This window comes from Phocoena phocoena, chromosome 10 (genome assembly GCF_963924675.1).
Source record: "Phocoena phocoena chromosome 10, mPhoPho1.1, whole genome shotgun sequence".
Classification (NCBI taxonomy): Eukaryota; Metazoa; Chordata; class Mammalia; order Artiodactyla; family Phocoenidae; genus Phocoena; species Phocoena phocoena.
The window spans coordinates 67,279,929-67,303,783 of NC_089228.1; the positions used below are offsets into that span (position 1 = coordinate 67,279,929).

A 23,855-nucleotide genomic window follows, 5' to 3' on the forward strand; every position below is an offset into this window, starting at 1 on the left:
TTATATTAGGAAACAGGGAAAAGAGATAGAAACCTCTGATTTTAATAGAGCGCCGTGCTGCTTTTTAAATTTAATTTATAACTTTGAGGGAATTTTTGTATTCTTGGAGAAAAGTGGATATTTTACCCTTGGGCAAAAATTAAGCCATTTATTAAAATGCTCCTTTTTGCCCCAAAACTTGAAAAACATGATTGCCTTATCACTCCTGGCAGCCAGGCATTCAATCTGGAGGCACATCAGAGACTCAGGCTAGCTCTAAGTTATCTGTGAGGCCTTAGCGCTGTGGCCCCACCTGTGTGGGCCTTGCCCAGATGATCAGAGCGCTCAGGCCAGGCAGTCTATAGCTCTGCAGGCCAGCTCCACCAGGTGCAAAGGGCAGGGTCCAGGAGACAAGAGTCTATAGAAGATGGTGCAGGTAAGGTTTGAGGAGACACATGTCAAGGGGCTGGCTGGTTACTGAACTGGTTCTTACTCCCGTTTATCGACTGGCATCTAAATGTTAAAAAGTTTCTCCTCATTCTATCAGATAGATTCTTTTCTAGCCTTCATCAGTTGTTAATAAAAAGTTATTGATGACCCTAAATCTAAACTAAAGGTTGTCACAAGATCAAATATTACACCACAATTATATTAGTTTTGCTATAGAAGCAAAAAAGAAAGTTTTCTTTCTTTCCTACCAGTGTGCTCACAGTTTGTCTGCTCACTGGGAAACAGACTGTGTTCCCCAGAACAGATGCATGCTCTGTTCTGGGTGTACTTTGGAGCTGTCTCAGAAGATGCACATGCCGAGTTACATAAAACTTGAAATCTCAGAAATGAGAAACTGATTGTGGCTACTAATACAGGTAACGAGAAATTCACTTCTTATAAGTTATAGAAAAAAAGTTGAAGCAAAGAATGTAATAGCTTCAATTCTGTCACTGGGGTAACTAATTATACATGATTCCACTGACAGGAGGGCAGGCAAAGCCCCTAGTTTATTCCTATATTTAGAAAGAAAAAGAAAAGAAAGAAATATCCATCTGAAATTATGAGAATGAAGGAGAAGGTTACTTTTATGGCCCTAAAGCTGTAGAAAGGCACCCCAGCACAGACAGGTTACTGACCTCCTTACAGACCTAAAAAGATACAGAAAGCAACTTTGTGAGCACGATTAAAAGTAGAAAAGAGGGTTAATTGATGTGATAGAGAAACCACAAAACAAAAAGGAAAAATGACCTTTCATCGTCAAGTAATTACCTCCAGGCAGGAACTCCATGATTAGGTAGAGGTTTAGCTTATCCTGAAAACTATAGAACATTTTCACAACCCACAAACTGTCTGCCTCCACTAGAATGTCACGCTCCGCACGAATGTGGCCAACCTGGAGGTACACGCATTTGATTAATGACAAGCCTTGCTCTGCTTTATTAGACTGTATATTTGTTTAAACAATTTAAATACTGTTTTGAGTATTAAACTGTGATGATATAAAAGATCTAATTTTATGCTTAGGCAAACCTACTAACTCAAAATTGACAACATTTGACTTGAAGGTATTCAGTGATGAAAACTTGAGTGATGAAAGGCTTAAAAAATGGCAAAATCAATGGCTTGAATGCAAAGGGAAACTTTAACAGTGCTATAAATGGAACCTTTGATTAGTTAAAATTACCATCCTTTTGCATATCTTTTTGTCCTAATAATCCTTTTTGATAGAAACAAGTCCCCAAGATGAGACTCTCTAAACACATCCTCCCTCAGGTCTTCAATGACATCTGCAAAGACAATGCCCTGTTGACAATTCCAGAATACTCTGATGCCACAACATTCAGTTCACTGCTGTGCACACAGGATGTGCTCGATCAGTTCTTACTGAACTTAAATATAAGAACACCTAAGAAAAGTTGTAGATTCAAATTTATGACCTTGCCGTTTTCTATTTTTACTGAAATACCTAGCTAGGAAGACCAAGTTGCCAAACGTTTGGGAGAATTAATTTATTATTATCAAGTTTACCTTATCTACTTTAAGCATATAATAGTAATCAAAACACTGCTGCATATTATCAAGTCCCACCCCCTCTCCTCTTATGTAAGCGTCACAAGATGCAAAACTGGGTTGAATCAGGTCTAAATTTATTAAGACCCAGTCCAATCCTTGAATAGAGGTTTTGACCTTAACATATGTTCCAGGGCTGGACCTCCTAGAATATGTTCAGAGGTAAAGATATACCAAGTTCACAAACCGGCACTTCTATTGGCAAACTCAGCCCATGGTTTTTGTTTTGAGACAATGTGCTGTATGCTTGTTTGTTTTACTGGGATGTCTTTACCAAAGACACAGATCCCAGCCCTCTCTCCTGTCTTACACCTAACCTGCCTCATTCTTCCATACTAACTCCCACAGGCCTAAAAGTATTTGAGTTTTCAGTTTCTACCAAAATTGTTCTTTAGGAAATTTTTAAATAAATTCAATGTCTTAAAACAGGGGTCCCCAGTACCCATCTGCAGCCTGTTAGGAACCGGGCCGCACAGCAGTAGGCGAGCAAGTGAAGCTTCATCTGCTGCTCCCCATCACTCCCCATCGCTTGCATCACCACCTGAAACATCCCACCTCCCCCCGCCAGTCCGTGGAAAGATTGTCTGCCATGAAACCGGTCCCTGGTGCCAAAAAGGGTGGGGACCGCTGTCTTAGAAAATTTACGTTTTTACATCTCTACTTATGGTATGAGGGTGGGAAAAATGGAAGAGGATAAGGGTGATAAGGAACAGTGCTATAAAATCATGAAGAAGCCAAGTAATGCTTTGAAGAAATGCTCATGCCAAAAATGCATTGCTAAAATGCAGACCTGGCTATGACCCAGTCAATTACTACACGAAGACCATACACGGCAGCATTCACCCACCTCTGCTTCCCTTGTCTCCTGTTAAGTCCTCTACCTACTGTAGGGATGTATGGAAAAGAACAGACACTACCACTGCCGCTTGTCACTCGCCTTAGAGGGCAGGATGGTGACTGCAACATTCTCAGTTTGTCACAGGGAAAGCTACAGGTACTGTGACCACACCCTGCCCTTCTCTTCTGGGGCTGAGACAGCAGCTAAGAACCTCAAGGTCTAGGGGTGGAGTCAGGTGATTTTAGGGTAGGGGTGGGAAGAGCCAGAGGTGCAACTCACACCAGAGGTTCCCTTTCCCCTGTTCCATAAATATTGAATGGGGTGGGGGAATCACATGCTAGCTGCTACCCTGGGCACTAGGAAAGCAGAGATGAAAGTCAGTCTTTGGTTCCATCCTAACACTATACTGGCATCACAACTGGAGGTTTTCATTTTGCACTGGAAGAGAAACATGAAGAGACTAGCTACATGCTGGTCTCTTATCCTTTAAAATTTATTTTCCAGGTAGCAGAAATTTCCATCTTGTGGGACAGAACAACAACCCGAACTCTCAGTGGGTAGCTGTAATTCCTGCTCAGTTTTGTAAGAGCAAGCAAAAAGTTTTCCTCTGGATAAGCCACCTATACCTACAAAAAGTTAGGCTCTGAATCTATACTTTGTCAGCCCCACCCAGAAGTGATGGATTTGCCCCACAAAGCTGCTGCATGCTTCCTCAAGACGGCTGACCCAGGTAGAGTCTGTGGCCAGAAACTTTAATTGGACCACACTGAGATCAAACTTAAAGAGCTGAGTCCATCAGCAAGGTGAGCTACTAATTTAAGTTAATGCATCATTTAAAAATCTTAATTTTAAACATTAAAATTTTTAACAGAACAGACATGTCCTTTATTTTCATGTAGAAAATTTTTAGAAACTGATTTTGAAGAAGGTACAGTACTTGAGCAAATGTTTTTACACAATATGTTTGGATCATCCTGTTACCACTTCTGTTACCTCTGGCACATGCTATGAAGGATTAATAAGTCAAACTCATGATGTGTACTTCTCTTTACGATTTTATTCTGAACAGTAATCACTTGATAAAGGAAGATTTTGAGTCTTGCTTAAAACTATAGGAAATAGATCTTGTAAAAATAGAATTTACTTGTGAAATACAAAATATACTGACCAATCAATACAGCCTTACATTTTCCTTTTCAAGATTAACTAAAACTCTTTCAGTGCCTACACCCATATCACACACTAATTTTTAGATATAAATTAATAGGGCTAGTGTGCATTTTGAATAAGGTTGGTGTTAGCATAAACTATACTGTCTGAAGATATACTGCCAGGGTATTTGATACTCTCGACCAAAATTCCTGGGAGTCTAAAGCTTCTGGGTAATATCGGAAAATTAAAGAGAAAATTAAAATCCCAAATTTTGAGCTGGCGCTTAAATGAAGGGCAGAGAATCCTTGGTGATTACACCTCCTCTAGAGCAGCAGGAAGGACTGGGTGTGGGGCTGGTCTCCATCCCGGCTCTTAGGCTCTGTATCCAGAGGTCTCATTTCCATGGGGTGTCTCTGCCCTCCTGTAGCAATTGGTATTCTACAGGATATTTGCAGGTGTCACCCATTACAATCTGTTCTTAAGCAACCTGCTAAATTAAATTAGATTTATGGAAAGTCTGCATTTTCATTTTTAATGTGTTGTCCAATATTTAAAATCTTAGTTATTCTACATGAAGTACTTAATGCATCTTATAAATCTATTTGCAAAGTCGGTTTGAGGTTTTAGAAAGTATCCTAATCATTAAAGGAGAATCTGCATTGCTCTGCCTTTTGCATTATATTTTTTCAAATGCATTCCAAAAGAAGACTGGTCTTAGGTAGTGATGAGCCACTGAGAAGACCCAACTTTGGTTTGCATGTACAGAATGAAGCAATGTAAGACACATTTTAGATCGCAAATTCTAAATTCTAATTGCTAAGCCTCAGTTCCAAGGTGTATATACAACTTCTATCTCTCAGCATTCAGTAAGGAACATGCTACCACAGTAAGAAAGACCTCAAAAAAAGGCTCCTGATGACAAGGACAGCTTGTGATCAACTGGGAGACACAAATATCAGATATTTCTCTAGTAGGTTTTCAACTTTAAAAAGTCTGCACATAATGTAGAGGCATTATTTGTACTTTTAAAATACATGTAACTCCTTCTTTTGGGGAGAAAGAAAAGTAATATTACATGTATATACATACATGACAGGGCTAAAGAAAACTAAAATAGGAATATACACTTCAATTAAGCAAAAAGAACAGTTCTAGGAGACAAAAATTCACAAACTAACTAAAATCACTGCTTCAATTGTGCTCTTACCTGTTCTTTTTCAAGCATATCTGCTTTACGGAGTATTTTCATTGCATACACATGCCCTGTATCTTTCTTCTGAACAAGCCGCACCTAAAAGTTATAAAGAAATGCCAAAAGTTCACAATGCCAAGCTAATGCTTTCATGTGTTATAGGAAGTAATATTTAAACTGGAAAAGTACTGTAATTTTTATATAAGCAACTAGCAATAACAAAGCAGAAGAAAATGCTTTTCCATGTTCCAAAATGGATATATTACACACAGTGAAGTCAGTGCTGGAAACATACTCAAATATCTCCACACCTGAACAGCTCTGGCTCCCTAGCTGAACAAAACAATCTAATTTTAAACCCTCACCGTGGGAATTCCCTGGCGATCCAGTGGTTAAGACTCGGGGCTTTCATTGCAAAGGGATTTCACTTGCAAAGGGCCCGGGTTCAAACCCTGGTCGGGGAACTAAGATCCCGAAAGCCACGTGGCATGGCCAAAAAGAAAAAAACAAACCCTCACTCTGGAACTTAAGGACTCATTAAACCCATGGCACATGTCAAGCAGTCAGCTCAGAAAACCTAAGGAAATGATTACAACAATGTTTAAAACAATAGCAAAAGCTCAGGTATAGAAAAAAAAATGCCTGAAAGCATTATTAATAGGATAATAGCATAATTAGGGAAATAATAGCATTAATAGCATAATCAGGGAAGTAGGGTTTTCTGCAGTTCTCCTTTCTCTTTTCTATTTTGAATTTTTTTTTAGCGAGAACAGATAATTCATGATGAAAAGAAAATAAATGGTCTGCAAACCCAAACAAAATTTCTTGGAAATTTCCTAAACATCCTCCCCCTCTTCCCCCAAGATATGTATGCTTTCTTCTCCCTGCACCATTCTTTATGTTCTCTTCGAGTCCCACGTCCCCTCCTCACTGAACAGAGAGCTCTTTCAGAGGTGGTCCTGTACCTTTCCCTCTCTCAAGGGGCCAACAGGGATTCTGAACAATGAGGGATCAATTTATCTTTCACCTGTGCCTTTGAATATGTACTCACACTTCCCCTAGGTACTGGTTTTTAATACTATGCTGCTCCTTTTATACAATGATAATGAAACTAACACATCAGTAGGTCATCCACTTTGGGCATTTTCCATGAATGGAGATGATCTTGCATGGGCTCATTCAAACCCTCCCCAACAGACTGCTCTTGTGACCAAGCAGGATGCACATGCAAGACCAGCTGGGACAAAGCTGCAAATGCTTTCACTCTATACCACCACTTACATAGCTTATTTCTATAAATTCTGTCACCTAGGGCCATCTTTTTAGAGCTGTACCAATCTGGCGGGAAGAAATAAAGGGTGGAGATATGCTGTGAGTTTGCTCCCGGAGAGGCAGTGTAATGCGAAAAGCAAGACTTTCAAGATCAGGAAGACCTAGGCCCCGCTTCTGGTACCACTGCTCAATGGTTATGTGATGCTGGAACATTACATATCCCCTCGGAGTCTTAATCTCATTGTGTATAAAATGAGTTACTGTCATGATTATAGGAGAAAAGCACTCAGTAAATAATAAATATTGATTTCTTTCTACCTTTCAACTCTCCCTTTAGATCAATACTTAAAGCATCAACATTATCTCTGGAAGAGCAGAGAACAACCAGAGGGGAAGAAAGAGAAGACAGAACACTTAAGATGTGGGGCTGGCATGCTTGACCCACGCACTCCATACATCCGTTATATCAAGAATCATGAGCTCATGGTGTTAGAAGCTTTGAAGTTCTGTGGTATTCCTGTATTTGACAAGTCGCTGTGGTTTTTTTACCTCACCAAATGCTCCTCTGCCTATTACTTTTAAGGACTCAAAATCTTCCAATCCAAGTCTTGTTCTCTTCAAACGAAGAAACTCTGTTTCCTTCCGAGCATGTGCTGATCTCCTGAGTCGTTTCTAATGTTTAAATAAAGAGGGAGAGAGGTGGGAAGGGGAGGAGTTGGAACTCTGAAACTCTGCAACAAAGTCGTATTTGTGGTTTAACCCACCTGCAAAGCAGGGCCACACCAGACTAAGCATCATCTGTTCACACATGAAAGCACCACAGAATGACCCTTACGAGATCACTCTTCCCTTCCCAGGCCTTCAGATACAATAACCAAGCCATACTGAACAGACGGTGCCTCCTCTGAGGGCTGACTAACCTACGTCAACAATTGACTTTTCTAAAGCTTCTAATGAAGGAAGGATAAACAACCAACATTTTCCTTTAACCCTCCTTATATAAAAGTGTGGTTTTTAAATTTCCCTCTGGATTTTCTTTACACATTGTGGTTCATTTTATGCATTAACTTTCTATTGTTCCTACAAGTCTTGGGTATTTTTCACCATTTTCCTGGGTTCTATGATTCATTCCTCTTTTTGAAAGCATTTTCCACTGTCATTTCAGTTCCTTACATGGTTTCGAGTTAACTATATTTTCTGCCACATCTGTGGGCATTGGAGGGAAGGGCTGATTTGAGAGAGATTTTGCCTTGACAAAGATTTTAGAAATTTGCCCCACTTCTATGGAGCCTTTTCAGTGAATTAAAAATGCTATAATTTGCTTTTTTTTAATTTTATTTCATCTCTTTTCTTGGAGTTCTAAAGCTAATTAATTTATTACAACAGAGCCTAGAGAAGTCATCCTCTCCTGGTACTTAATAATTAACTTCTCCCTCTGCATGAGTACCTAAATCCAGAAGCACACCAGCCCTCATAATTTCCTGTTATTGAGTCAAAACCACTCCCCTGTGCACCAAGGCTAACAACTTGCTGGATAAGATATTATTTGCCATGCTGGGTTTCAAGGAAAATTTTTTCAATATTAATTACCTCTTCATCTTTTAGGCCTTCTTCTTCCATCACTTTTTCTAACTTCTTTTGTCTAAAAATAAATAAAGACATATGAAATAACATTTGAATGATAACTTTCCGTTATCTATATGCAAACAATTTTTTTTACTGATAAAAACAGGTAAATCTCAAAATGCTTCATTAAAACAACAAATTACAATTATTAAGACAAATAAAAAGATTCTCACCCTTTGTCAGTTCTACATTTTGACAAAAATTATATGTTAATGCAACAAAGAATATTATTTCAAAATGAAAAGTTCTCTTTTTTTTTGGGTAACATTTCCTCCTTAACAAACCACAAACAGCTGGTGTTTGATAACCTCTTCTATCAGGGTGTTTCTCTCCTTGTCCCTGACCGAAATCTACTTCCTTTACTTTCACATCTTCCTCCTCCTCCCTGCCACAAACAAAGAGTAATAACAACAAAGGTAAACACAGAATTTGGAGATTCAAGGGGGGGGGGGGGAATGTTCAAAAAAGGTGACTGGCACTGCTGTTAAATCTTAAGACCCAAAGCCCCACGGCACGGCCAAAACAAAAAACAAAACAAAAATCTTAAGACTCTAAATCCTTGGAGTACTAAACTTTAGAAACTGCATCCAAGAATGTTTTTGATCTATATTCTCATACTGATTTGATAAAACTAAAAGAAACAAGTAAAACTTCCTTACAACCAATTCCACACAACTTTTATTCTTTGGCATAATAAATGAAAGCACATGGGCTGGAATCTCCTCTATCACTTATCAGCATTCCAGACAACAGGCAAGCTGAGCAGAGCAGGGAAGAAGCACAAGGTACACGAAGCAACAGCCTGTGGTCTAGCGCAGCTGAGGCACACACAACTTGCAATGCCACACTAAGAAGGTTGGCTCTTAGTCTGTAGACCTCAGAGCTATCAGAGGCTTGTGCACAAAGGAGTGGTGTGATGAGGTTTCTATTTCAGAGTGGCAGCCCGAAGTAATGAGCTGATGGACTGGCAGGGAAAGCAACTGACAAAGACGGAGGCAAACTGGAAGCTATCGTGAGTCCGACGGACAATAAATACCTGGAACTAGGGCTGGAAACCTAGAATGAAGTGAACAGAGCTACTGCAAAGATAACAAACTGGGAGAAGGAGTCAAGGGAACAGTCTTAGAATTTCTTGTGTGGGAGGATAATGATGCCACTAACCAAGACAGGAAGCACAGAGAGAGGAACATGGGAAGATAATGAGTTTTATTTTAGTCAATGAGTATTTATTGCTATAATAGTATGTAGTTAAAATGAATATTTTTATTTAATTATATTTAACTACTGTTAGAAATCATATTACAGTACAAATCCACAGGCTGAGATGATAAACAAGAATTTGTGTCCAAACTCCCAGGAAGTGAAAAGATCTACTCTGACCGTGACGGGAAGAAGAAAGCATCTGCATGGCTCCCAGTCTGCTCACTTTTCTTCTAGCTCCCAGAATATTTTGGGATATGCATCTATGTGTGCATATGTATTGGAGGGAGAAGGCTGTACTATTGGCAATTTCAGGAGGGAAAATTATTCCATTTCCATGGTTAAATAGTTGAAGTAGGGAAGAATAAGAAGAGTCAATGCATGGCAAGAACTGTAAGAACTCAACCATGGTCAGCTCCTTTTGTGCCTTGAGTATCAAACACCATCATACTTTCTGACTATATATTCTTTGAATGACCACACCAGACTGTGACAGCAGTCCAATGTGCTATCACACAATGTGTGTCACAGAGACAGCCCAAATTTTAAAACTAAACTGGACAGTATTCTACAGCTCTGTTGCAAGTGTAATTAAACTGGTCTCAGTAGATAACCTGCCTGAGTAAAGTTAACAGAATCAACACCTTGAACACAATCAGATTCTTTTCTTCTTTTTGGCCGCGCCACGTGACTTACGAGATGTGAGATCTTAGTCCCCTGACCAGGGATTGAACCCAGGGCCTCAGACAGTGAGAGCTCGGAGTCCTAACCACTGGACTGTCAGGGAATTCCCCTCAGATTCTTTCATTAGAGAAAGTACACAGAAAAAGCCTCTATCATGCAAAATTATCCATGGTAATGATTTATTGGGACCAAGCAACAAAGATCTTGAAGACGCAAAAATGGCAAACACAGTGACGTCTTACAAAAGGCTTACAAGTGACATCCTCTGTAAGACAATACCAAGGAATTACTAACTTGGTTAGACTCACGTTGGCATTGTGATGACAAGAAAATGGCCATATTTTTGGAGATGCATACTGAAGTACATAGGATTGAAATGACAGATGTTTGAAATTTGCTTTAAAACACAATAGCAAGAAAGAATAAAATGGAATAAATGAAACAAATTTAGCAAAGTCTTGATAATTACTGAATCTGAGGGATGACTATATGGGGGCTCATTGTATTAGTCTTTCTACGCGTGCTTTTAAAAATGCCCACAATGATTAAGAAAGGCAGGCCCCTCCACCACATGTCTCTCTGGTCGCAGGGCCCCGCTAGCTAACACTCCAGCCTTTGATGAGGCCTCTTCAGCTCAAGTCCAGTGTTCCAAACCAGAACCCTGGGAGGGAGAGGCACTTTCACACACAGAGGCCACACCCAACCCCACCCAGCAAGGCTTCCGCGAGTGAGCTCCATTTATTATCATGTGAGACCATTTCCCATGTGAGATGGTAAGTTCTTTTGAAGGCAGGGACCACATCTGAATCCTCCTTCTCCACTAAGAATAATGCTTTGTACACAGCAACTTTTTAAGATGTATGTTGCTAAATTAAAAAAAAGAAAGGAAGAAAGAAAAAAGGTCGGAACATGTCACAATGTACACACACATTCATAACTACCTCTTTTAATTAGCCCCCTTCACTACACCTAATTTAGACTCGCCTTCAAGCACAGCTTGATTCAGAGGCAGCAGGGATGGGAGGAAAAGGCTAGTCCACTCTACAAGCAAGTTGAGTAGACAATATTTCTAATTTCTGCTGATGACACACTTAAAATAATCAGGAAAAATGGTATAGAAATAAACAGTGGGCATCTCCATGATCAAAATTGAATTCTCAAGAAATACCCTAAAAATGATTACACAAAATTTTAAAAATCTCAACAAATTACTTTTGTTTGACTGATATCTAGTCAGTGGATATCATTAGATAAGTCTAGACTTAACCATTTCTGGGGCCCAAATAAAACTGACACTTGCTCACTAGTAATAATCACACATTGCAACTCAGTATCAGATCAGACTAAAAGCAAACAGTTAGGAAAACCTGGGTAAGAATATGGAAGAGAAGTAGCAGAAAATGCTGGTTCTCAGAGGGTAAAATGCAGGATAGTTCTTATTTGATTTAGGGGGAGAGCATACAATTATTGCCTATTAAATTAGGCTTTTATGGCTTTAATTAATCCACCAAAATAGTATTCATAAAGAACAGAAACAACACAGAATATTGTAAAAAGAAATGCCAGCTGCCTCAGTTTTGATTTCAAACTGCTCAAATTATCCAAACCATTAATTTTCTATGAACAACTAGGCAATTATCAACACCTATCTCTCTTATGTGTACCTAGGATCACATAAGAGAACAGGAGAATTGCTGTTCCTGGAGAAGCTTACCACAGAGGCCACTACTGAAGGCAAAACACATTAAAAAAAGAATATGAACTTGCACAACTGAAGGGATTCAGTTTACCATCTATAAGTAGCTTTAGTAAGCATTTTGCAACACTGTACAATGGGCTCTAGACTCAAGGAATTTAACTGTGTTGAAACCAATATGTAGAACTTACTGTAGTGTTTCTATGAAATAGCCCAATGTTCTCATATTCTACCTTTATACAGAAAACAATTTGCAAATGATTTTTTTCTTCTGCCTTTAGGCTTTGGTCTCATTTCCCCTGCAGTAAATCCTTTGTTCAAATATAACCCAGTGTTCTACTATAAATGGAACAGCACAAAAGTTGCATATAAGTGGGAGAAATACTAGAGATTTTAAAGGCAACAAGACAAGGCATATACGAACAAAATAAAATTTTGTATTACAACATAATCTCTTTTATTAGTCCTCAAATTTACTAGCCTAATACCTATTATTTCAAACTGCTCATCATATATTAGCCATATACCCATAATAAAATGTTTCTTTACCATCAATTGTCTCATATCATTAAAACTCTGCTTATTTATCAAGGTTCTATGACTTTTCCCCCATAACATCAAAACACTTGAAACTCCATTTCTGACAGTTCTAATTTTAGTTTACTTACTACTGTGGAAGCACCTGACAATCACTGTTTTTTTCTTTTTTTGTTAATTTTTGATACAATTTTGAAAGCTTAAAATCCATTTACAGTTATTACAAAATATTGGCTATATTCCCCATGTTGTACGATATATCCTTGTAGCCTATCTTACACCCAATAGTTCATACCTCCCACTCCCCTCCCCAAACTGCCCCCCCTTACTGGTAACCACTGGTTTGTTCTCTATATCTGTGAGTCTGCTTTTTTTTTTTTTTGGTAATTTTATTTATTTTGGGCTGCATTGGGTCTTCGTTGTGGCGCGCGGGCTTTCTCTAGTTGTGGCGAGTGGGGGCTACTCTTTGTTGTGCTGCGCGGGCTTCTCATTGCGGTGGCTTCTCCTTGTTGTGGAGCACGGGCTCTAGGCGCATGGGCTTCAGTAGTTGTGGCACGTGGGCTCAGTAGTTGTGGTGCACAGGCTTAGTTGCTCTGTGGCATGTGGGATCTTCTCGGACAAGGGATCGAACCTGGGTCCCCTGCATCTTTTTTTGTTATATTCACTGGTTTGTGGTAGTTTTTAGATTCCACATATAAATGATATCATACAGTATTTTTCTTTCTCTGACTTATTTCATTTAGCATAATGCCTTCCAAGTCCATCCATGTTGCTGCAAATGGCAAAATTTCACACCTGTTTATGCCTGAGTAGTATTCCATTCTGTGTGTATGTATATATGTACATAAACAGCATCTTCTTCATCCATTCATCTGTTGATGGACAATTAGGTTGCTTCCCTATCTTGACAATTGTAAATAATGCTGCCATGAACACTGGGGTGCATTTATCTTCTCAAATTAGTGACTTTGGGTTTTTTTTCAGATATATACCCAGGAGTAGAACTGCTGGGTCATATGGTAGCTCTATTTTTAGCTTTTTGAGAAACCTGCATACTGTTTTCCACAGTGGCTGCATCAATTTACATTCCCACAGACAGCGTATGAGGGTTCCCTTTGCTCCACATCTTCAACATTTGTCACTTGTATTCTTTTTGATGATAGCCATTCTGCCAGGTGTGAGGTGATATCTCACTGTGTTTTTTTTTTTTTAACATCTTTATTGGAGTATAATTGCTTTACAACGGTTTGTTAGTTTCTGCTTTATAACAAAGTGAATCAGTTATACATATACATATGTTCCCATATCTCTTCTGTCTTGCGTCTCTCTCCCTCCCACCCTCCCTATCCCACCCCTCTGGGTGGTCACAAAGCACCGAGTTGATCTCCCTGTCCTGTGCGGCTGCTTCCCACTAGCTATCTATTTTACATTGGTAGTGTATATATGTCCATGCCACTCTCTCACTTTCTCACAGCTTACCCTTCCCCCTCCCCATATCCTCAAGTCCATTCTCTAGTAGGTCTGTGTCTTTATTCCCATCTTACCCCTAGGTTCTTCATGACCTTTTTTTTTTTTCTCTTAGATTCCATATATATGTGTTAGCATACGGTATTTCAGAAAGAGAAAAACAAATACCGTATGCTAACACATATATAGGGAACCTCACTGTGGTTTTGATTTCCATTTCTCTGATGATTAGCTATGCTGAGCATCTTTTCATGTGCCTGTTGGCCATCTGCATTTCCTCTTTCAGGTGTCTGTCCCGTTCTTCTGCCCATTTTCTTTTTTTTTTTTTTTTTTTTGCGGTATGCGGGCCTCTCACTGTTGTGGCCTCTCCTGTTGCGGAGCACAGGCTCCGGACGCGCAGGCTCAGTGGCCATGGCTCACAGGCCCAGCTGCTCCACGGCATGTGGGATCTTCCCGGACCAGGGCACGAACCCGTGTCCCCTGCATCGGCAGGCGGACTCTCAACCACTGCGCCACCAAGGAAGCCCTTCTGCCCATTTTTTAATTGTGTTGTTTGATTTTTTGATGTTGAATTATATGAGTTGTTTATATACTGTTTTTCTTTTTTAATTTTCTAGGGGTGATAAAACCTGAAATAAAATAGTCTTATCAAATTGTATCAACAAACTCAAGAACAAGTATCAACTCATGTCCAAAAAAGAGGGCACTAGAGAAATGCAAAAAATACAATGAGATACCACCTCACAACAGTCAGAATGGCCATCATCAAAAAATCTACAAACAATAAATGCTGGAGAGGTTGTGGAGAAAACAGAACCCTCCTACATCGCTGGGGGAATGTAAATTGGTACAACCATTATGAAGAACGGTATGGAGGTTCCTTAAAAAACTAAATATAGAACTACCATATGATCCAGCAATCCCACTCCTAGGCATATATCCAGAGAAAACCATAATTCGAAAAGATACATGCACCCCAATGTTCACTGCAGCACTATTTACAATAGCCAAGACATGGAAGCAACCTAAATGTCCATCGATAGAGGAATGGATAAAGAAGATGTGGTATATAAATATACAATGGAATATTACTCAGCCATAAAAAAATAATAATGCCATTTGCAGCAACAAGGATGGACCTGGAGATTATCATGCTAAGTAAAGTCAGTCAGAGAAAGACAAACATCATATGGTTATCACTTACATGTGGTATCTAATTTTAAAAATGATACAAATGAACTTATTTACAAAAACAGAAATGGACTCACAGATCTTGAAATCAAACTTATGGTTACCAAAGGGGATACGTGGGGGGAAGTGAAAAATCAGGAGATTGGGATTAACATATACATGCTACTATATATAAAATAGATAACTAACAAGCATCTACTGTATAGCATAGGGAACTCTACTCAATATTCTGTAATAACTTATATGGGAAAAGAATCAGAAGAAGAATGGATATATATGTATACGTATAACTAATTCACTCTGCTGTACACCTGAAACTAACATAGCATTGTAAATCAACCATACTCCAATAAAAATTTTTAAAAATAAAAAACAGAACGCAACAAAAAAAGAGGGCGCTAGGGCTTCCCTGGTGGCGCAGTTGTTGAGAGTCCACCTGCTGATACAGGGTACACAGGTTCGTGCCTCGGTCCGGGAAGATTCCACATGCCACGGAGCGGCTGGGCCCGTGAGCCTATGGCCTCTGAGCCTGCGCGTCCGGAGCCTGTGCTCCGCAACGGGAGAGGAGACCACAACAGTGAGAGGCCCGCGTACCTCAAAAATAAATAAATAAAAATTTTTTAAAAAGAGGGCGCTAAAAAGATTAACAAGGAAATACTAATTCTGAAAAGTTCAAAGTATCTACTGTTTTTTTTAAATGAAAAATAATGGTGATTTGATAACAAAAATTACAAAAACATTCTAATCCTCTTAAATGTCTAACATTCTCTTTTTACTGTGCTTTGATTAATTTGGTCTTCAAGAAAAGAAAAACCATGAAAGCTTTTGAAAGGTCTTTCCATCTTGAGAATCCAAAACAAAAAAAGCACTGAGTTCAACCAATTTTTGGGGTGCAATCGTGTAAATCAACATATAACACTTACTAACAAAGTAAATAAAACCATGTATCATCTTGTTCCTGGAGAATGTGATACATATCAATGATGCACCACAGGGCAGAGCCAGTAGGATTAAAAACCAACTGACTGGGCTTCCCTGGTGGCACAGTGGTTAGAATCCGCCTGCCAATGCAGGGGACGCGGGTTCGAGCTCTGGTACCGGAAGATCCCACATGCCGCAGAGCAACGAAGCCCATGAGCCACAACTACTGAGCCTACGCTCTAGAGCCCATGTGCCACAACTACTGAGCCTGCGAGCCACAACTACTGAAGCCCACGCGCCTAGAGCCTGTACTCTGCAACAAGAGAACCCACTGCAATAAGAAGCCCGCGCACCACAAAGAAGAGTAGCCCCTGCTCGCCACGACTAGAGAAAGCCCACGCGCAGCAACGAAGACCCAACGCAGCCAAAATTAATTAATTAATTAAAAAAAAAAAACCCGGGCTTCCCTGGTGGCGCAGTGGTTGGGAATCCGCCTGCTGATGCAGGGGACACGGGTTTGTGCCCTGGTCCGGGAGGATCCCACATGCCGCGGAGCCGCTGGGCCCGTGAGCCATGGCCGCTGGGCCTGCGCGTCCGGAGCCTGTGCTCCGCGGCGGAAGAGGCCACAGCAGTGAGAAGCCCGCGTACCGCAAAAAAAAAAAAAAAAACCAACTGACTATTATCAAATAAGACAAGTAACTTAATCAGAACTCATAAGCATTTGCTTTGTAACTACAATTCCAGAAGCTCTGATTTCAAGAGAGTGGCTGTATTTGAAAATAACCATCTCCAACAGGTTTCACATGCCTAGAGATAAGAGTGTGCAAATTATTTTTGAATTCCCCATGATCCTAACAAAGAGCACTGTACAGGCTCTTGTTTGTCCCAGTGAACAACAGCTAGCCACCACCAGGTATAAAGTATCTTGCTATTCCGCATACAGAGCTGCATATTTAAGGTCAAGTCATATATCCCATTTAAATTATGATCTACACCCTCCTGCAGAAAGCTGTTGCAAATAAATCCTTATCCAAACATTAGCACACTGAATCCAGCAACACAGAACGAGAATAATGCATTATGACCAAGAGAGTTTACCCCAGGAATGGGAACGGAAGGTTAGTTTAACATTCAAAAATCAGTCCATGTAATTCACCACAGTGAGAGAATAAAGGAGAAAAAACAGTATGATCATTTCAAAGATGCAGAAAAAGCATTTGACAAAATTCAACATCCACTCATGATAAAAACTCTCAGTCTCATAGGAACATAAGGAAACTTCCCCAACCTATGAAGAGCATCTTTGAAAAAGCTACATTAACATCACAACAGTGAAATAGTGCTTTCCCACTTAAATCAGGAACAAAAGATGTCTACTCCCACCACTTACATTCAACATTGTACCTGAAATCCTAGCCAATGTAAAAAGGCAAGAAAAAGAAAGAAAAGTTGTACAGATTGGAAAGGAAGGCACAAAACTCCCTATTTGGCTATGACATGATTGTTCACATAAAAAATCCTAAGGAATCTACAAAAAAGCTACTAGAATAAGTAAATTAGCAAGTCACAGGGTATAAGGTCAATATACAAAATTCAGTTATAGTTCTATATGCTAGCAGCAAACAAGTGGAACATGAAATTTTAAATATCCACTTACAATAGCATCCACTTACAATAGCATCAAAAAACTCCAAAAATACTAGGAATAGACAAACAAAAGACATGAAAGACCTCCACCCTAAAACTACAAAATACTGCTGAGAAAAATTAAAGACCTAACAAAATGGAGAGATAAGCCTCGGAAGATTCAATATTAAGATGTCAACTCTCCCTCAAACTGATCTACAGATTCAATACAATTATAACCATAATTCCATCAGGCTTTTCTGTAGAAACTGACAAGCTGATTCTAAAATTTATATGGAAATTCAAAGAACCTAGAATATCCAAAGCAATCTCAAAAAAAAACAGGAACAACAAAGTTGAGGACTTACAGTTTCTGACTTCAAAACTTACCACAAAGTTACCGTAATAAGAAAATCTGATACTGGCATAGGGACAGACAAATAAATCAATGAAACAGAATAAAGAGCCCAGACACAGGTACACAATTACACAGTACTTGATTTTCAAAAGTGCCAAAGCAATCTAATGGGGAAAAGAAAATCTTTGCAACAAATAGTGCTAAAATAACTGGATATCCATAAGGAAAATAAATAAATCTCAAACCCCACCTCATACCATACACACTTATTAACTCAAGATGGATCATATAAATGTAAAAACTAAATCTATAAAACTTCCAGAAGAAAACATAAGAGAATATCTTCATGACTTAGGGGTAGGCAAAGGTTTCTTAGAGGTCACAGAATGCAATAACTACAAAAGAAAAAAATGCCAAATTAGATGAACAGGAAAGCACAGACTGGGAAACCTTTGCAAAACACAGCTACGACAAAGGACCAGTATCTAAGATATATAAGGAACTCCTAAAACTCAATGGTCAAAAAATTTGAACACTTCACAAAGGAAAATACACAAATGGTCAAAAAAAGCACATAAAGAAAAATGTTCAATATCATTGTCAGAGAAATGCAAATTAAAACAATGAGGGACTCCCCTGGTGGCACAGTGGTTAAGAATCCGCCTGCCAATGCAGGGGACCCAGGTCCCACACACCGCGGAGCAACTAAGCCCCTGCACCACAGCTGCTGAGCCTGCGCTCTGGAGCCCGCACGCCTCAACTAGAGAAGCCACCGCACTGAGAGGCCCATGCACCGCAACGAAGGGTGGCCCCCGCTCGCCACAACTGGAGAAAGCCAGTGCCCAGCAATGAAGACCCAACACAGCCAAAAGTAAATAAATTTATTTTTAAAAAAAAAGAGGAAGAGTTTAAAAATAAAACAACAATGAAATGCCACTAAGCATCCACAAGAATAGTTAAAGTTAAAAGACTGACAACACAAATGTTAAAAAATACATATAAAGCAACTAGAACTCTCATACACTGTTGGTAATATTTTAGAAAAAGGTCTAGCAGTTTCTTATAAAACTAAACATATACCTATGTATGTTTACAAACCAGCCATTCCACTCCTAAATATTAACCTAAGAACTGAAAACAAATGTTCACAAAGAGATCTGTACACAAATATTCAGAGAAACTTATTCAAAACAGCCCAAAACTTTAAAATGCCCAGATTTTTATCAACAAAAGAATATATAAACAAACTATGGTAGTCATAAAAGAGAAACGGTACTCAGCAATATAAAGGAACAAACTATGCACACAAAAGCAACATGGATGAACCTTGAAAACATTAGGCTGAGTGCAAGATGCCTTATTCAAAAGAATCCATTATACATGTCCCATTTGTATGGAATAGACAATATTAATCTATGGTAGAAACAAAATCACAACAGTGGCCTGGGGTTGAAGGAGAATCTCCAGGGATGAACTTTCTGGGATGATGGTAATATTCTATGTCTTGATAGGGGTTTAAGTTATACAGGTGTATGTATTTGTCAAAACTCCGAAACATACCCTTAAGGTGGTGCATTTCATTGTATGCAGATTTTCCACTCTCTTAAAATATATATAGAAAACTCCATTTGTTATACAAGCAGAAATATTCAAAAGTAAAACATATAGACATCTGCAGCATACTCTGAAGTACAAGCAAAAAGTTAAGATGAATTAATGAATGGATAAAGGAATGGATAGATCGATATGTGATAAAACAACAGATAATAGTAGAATCTATATGATGTCTGGGTATTCACTGTATAATTCTTTCAACTTTTCTGTACTTTTGAATATTTTCATAATAAAATATTGGGAAAAAAATTTTAATTATGAGTTACTACATGGATAGTGCACACTAGATCAGTAACAATAGTTACTACTGTAATAGGGAAGAACTTTCTGTATTCTATTACAAGTTAATCACTAAAGGGATGTTGCCTATAAGCTTAAATTATACATAAATGCCCATCTCTGGGAACCCAGGTAATGAGCATTAAGCTAAAATACCTTTGTTTAGTTCACAGGAAACATCCTGACCAGGCCCACCTGTGAATGAATGACTGCAGGGAGGAAGAAATGAACACAACGCCTCTGGAGAATGATTGGAACCAGGAAATGTTTGACTTTACTCCCTTCCCTTTTAATACAAAAGGAGCCTCAGGCAAGATGGTTCTTTAGGGGCAAACCACCTTCTCGGTTTGCTGGCTTTCTGAATAAAGTCGCTATTTCTTGCCCTCAACAGCTCATCTCTCAATTTATTGGCCTGTTGTGCAGCGAACAGTATGAGATTGGACTCGGTAATGCTACAACCCCATTAACTATGTGATTACTGTGTGAAGCACTTTGGTGGGTACTCACATATGTTTTATCTAATCCCCACAGCAATCCTGCAAGGCAAGTAGTAGTATCCCCATTTTCCAGATGGGACAGCTGATACGCAGGAAGACTAAGAACTTGTTCCAACCTCATACAGCTACTAAATGGTAAAGGCAGGATTCTAAACCCAGATCTGGCTCCATAAGGTTTGCTCTTTCCATTACATCACACTGCCTTCACAATGAACTCTAATGTTTTGGCCCAATTAATTTTTTTATACTACCATGAAATTTTATGTTATTGACTAGTATCAGAAATAAGTGGGTTAATAGCAAGGGCTTTGGAAATCAGTGACACTGTCACTCCACTGTACTCGAATAGGCTGTAACACGGCTGCTGCTATTCTTGTCTCCTTTCAACCATATTATGAATGTGATTTATGATACTAGATATGGATGCCAAAACCATGACACAATTTTCTCAAAATCCTTTACCTCATTTCTCGTTCTTCATGTTGAGCGATAAGGTTGCTATAAAAATTCTCCAGTGTCACTTTGGTCATTGTCACCCTTTCCTTTGTGTGATTACTCATGGCGGAGCAAGGTGTTGAGCCTGTCATTGCCATGGCTGCTAGAAACAAAAAAAAAAAAGAGGTATTAGTTTTGGAGTTAGAATCCACCAATTATGCACTCTCTTACCCTACTGGTAGGAATGTAAATTGACCCAAGTTTTCTGGAGGACAAACAATATATAACAAAAAACAGACAAACATAATACTTGGTGAAAATAAGTATACATTAATGCTTTTTGACCCGGAAATATCATCCCTAGGTATAAGGCCTACAGAAACTGTCACACAGGCTCTTAAGGGAACATGCACAAGGATGTGCATTACAGAGGATGTTCTCTATGCCATCACCTGTGTTATGAGAAGTTGGAGGCAATTCAGTAAGCAAATCATAAATAAAATGTTGTGGATGCATACAAAGAAATAACATACAACAGTCAGAAGCCAATCTACCTGTATCTAAAAGCAAAATGAATATATCTTTAAAGCAGTGTTGCATTTTTTAAAAAGAAGAGAACAAGGTTACAATACCAGATACATATATTAAGAATATATAACATAGATAGTACAATTCTTTGCCATCCAGGAATCTACCTTGAAGAAATCAAAGACCCATAAGGATTCATACACAAGGGGATTCAATGCAGCATTGTAATGACAAAGAAAAACTAGAAGTAACTTGAATAACCAACAACAGAACTGATTAAATTATGTGAAAGTCCTACAATGAAATTAATATGCAGACAATTAAAATATGCTCAGGGATTCCCTGGTGGCGCAGTGGTTGAGAGTTCGCCTGATGACGCAGGGGACAGGGGTTTGTGCCCCGGTCCGGGAGGATCCCACATGCCGCAGAGCAGTTCGGCCCGTGAGCCATGGCCGCTGAGCCTGCGCTCTGCAACGGGAGAGGCCACAACAGTGAGAGGCCCGCGTACAGCAAAAAAAAAAAAAAAACAAAAAGCTCAAATGTTTAATGTCAGGGAAAATATTTCCAGTCTAAGTGAAAAAGAATAGGTTAAAAAACAGAATGTATACCATTTTATGTGTTTACTGTATATGCACAGAATTATTAGAAATATATATCAAAATGTTATTAGTGGCCTGACTCTAGGCAGTGAGAATAGATTTTATTCTTGTTTTCCACATTTTCTTCAATGAGTGTGTACTATTACCATTAAGTTACCAAGAACTTTTAAATTTACAATTTCTATAGTTTAAAAAAATCTATGACTAAAATCTTCATCTATAGGTATATATGTACTGTGACATGGCTTATGGTTATTTGATAGACGTTTACCATCTAGTTGAACTGACAAGTTAAAACAAAGACCTATGATGGAAACAATATTACAAAAGAAAAAACCTGAATCATAATTTCAGTGATGGAAGACATCTTAAAAACAAGAGACCCTAACCTCAGTTTTACATATTTGAAAACTGATACCAACAAGGTTTAAGTAGCTTACAGAACTTTTTTCCCCACCTAAATTTAAATCTCATTTGCCCTAAATATTTTTTGCCAACCTACATTGTAACACCTCGCCAAACTGTTCACCAACCTTGACTTGCTCCAGCATTGGCAATAATGCTCAATATTTTATCCTTATCATGCCTTCCTCCTACAGGACCTGCTTCTATATGAAGCTGAGTAAAAATCAGGAGGGGCCAAGGGCCATTTTCAAGGACTTTTTTTTTTTTTGCAGTATGCGGGCCTCTCACTGTTGTGGCCTCTCCTGTTGCGGAGCACAGGCTCCGGACGCGCAGGCTCAGCGGCCATGGCTCAGGGGCCCAGCCGCTCCGCGGCATGTGGGATCTTCCCGGACCAGGGCACGAACCCGTGTCCCCTGCATCGGCAGGCGGACTCTCAACCACTGCGCCACCAGGGAAGCCCTTCAAGGACTTTTAAATTGTTTTGTAGATTAAACTTAGGCTTTTAAGGAATGTGCAAACACTTATTATTACTAAGAAAATAGGCTTAACACTAAGCAATTTTATAAAAAGATACTCAGGGAAAATCACAAAGAATACTGTCGTCAGAGAAAAAAGATTCAAAATCAAGGCTCTACTTCAAAGTCAAACATTTTGATTCATGATGCGCCAATATGATCAGTAATCACAAATTCAAGATATTGAACTCATCTCTACCTTACTATAAAATGTTACTTTTTATGGGAAAGTTTCTGCTAACACCAAAGCAAACTCAAATGTTTTTAGGCTATCAGTGGAATTTTTTTTAAAACCTCTGTTTGGTTTATGAAGCTTGGGTGTGGTTCCTTATTTGTCAGCCTGTACCCCCTCCACCCACAATGAAAACCACATGTACTTTAAGTTTGGTGAAGAAATTTTAAAAGCAGATTTAAAAACAAGTCTGAAGCGAGACAGCCCTTAGTACTCCTCCTTTGTCAGAAAATTTCTGGAGAATGTCTCTGTTTCTTTCTCTCTCTCTCTCTCTCTCTCTCTATATATATATATATATTTTTTTTTTTTTTACATTTTAACAAATGAAATTATTTCCACATAAAAATACAACTAGAGAGTGTTTAAGACAAACAGTGCCTTCCATATAATAGGCAATTAGTAAACGTAAGTTGAGCAAGTTAATGATTTTCAGGTGTCAACAAAGGTAAAGAACAAAATTACATGTACATTGACGGGTATATAAAATCTGAGGCACAAACATTTTGACCCATTTAAGTCACTACCATGACTTCCTAGCCTTTGTAAAAGATCAAAAGATTAAGTGCACTCAAAGAAACTCATATAGCAGGCCAACAATGTTCTAGCTGAATGGTTTCCAACCTTCATACAGTCTCTGATGTAATGGCAAAGGTTGCACTGTCCTTCCCTTTGATGATTCTTCAAACCTCCTCCCCCTCCTCTTCATCCGCTCATAAAAGGGTTAGCCTAATTCTAATAACCTTTCATCAAAAGTTACAATTTCAGGTTTCCCTGGTAGCGCAGTGGTGAGAGTCCGCCTGCCGATGCAGGGGACACGGGTTCGTGCCCCGGCCTGGGAAGATCCCACGTGCTGCGGAGCAGCTGGGCCCGTGAGCCATGGCCGCTGAGCCTGCGCGTCCGGAGCCTGTGCTCTGCAACGGGAGAGACCACAACAGTGAGCGGCCCGCGTAC

General features: G+C 39.2%; 1 protein-coding gene across 1 annotated transcript in view; it reads right to left on the reverse strand.

Moving 5' to 3' along the window:
• STK38 (serine/threonine kinase 38) overlaps nt 1-23,855 on the reverse strand; it is a 43,599-nt gene that overhangs the window by 17,978 nt on the left and 1,766 nt on the right. Inside the window, exons 2-6 of the mRNA XM_065885239.1 lie at nt 20,653-20,785; nt 8,085-8,136; nt 7,044-7,166; nt 5,238-5,321; nt 1,240-1,363 (exon numbers count right to left, since the gene is read on the reverse strand). Coding sequence (XP_065741311.1) covers nt 1,240-1,363; nt 5,238-5,321; nt 7,044-7,166; nt 8,085-8,136; nt 20,653-20,783 — 514 coding nt within the window. The 5' untranslated portion in view covers nt 20,784-20,785. The remainder of the gene's footprint in view (nt 1-1,239; nt 1,364-5,237; nt 5,322-7,043; nt 7,167-8,084; nt 8,137-20,652; nt 20,786-23,855) is intronic.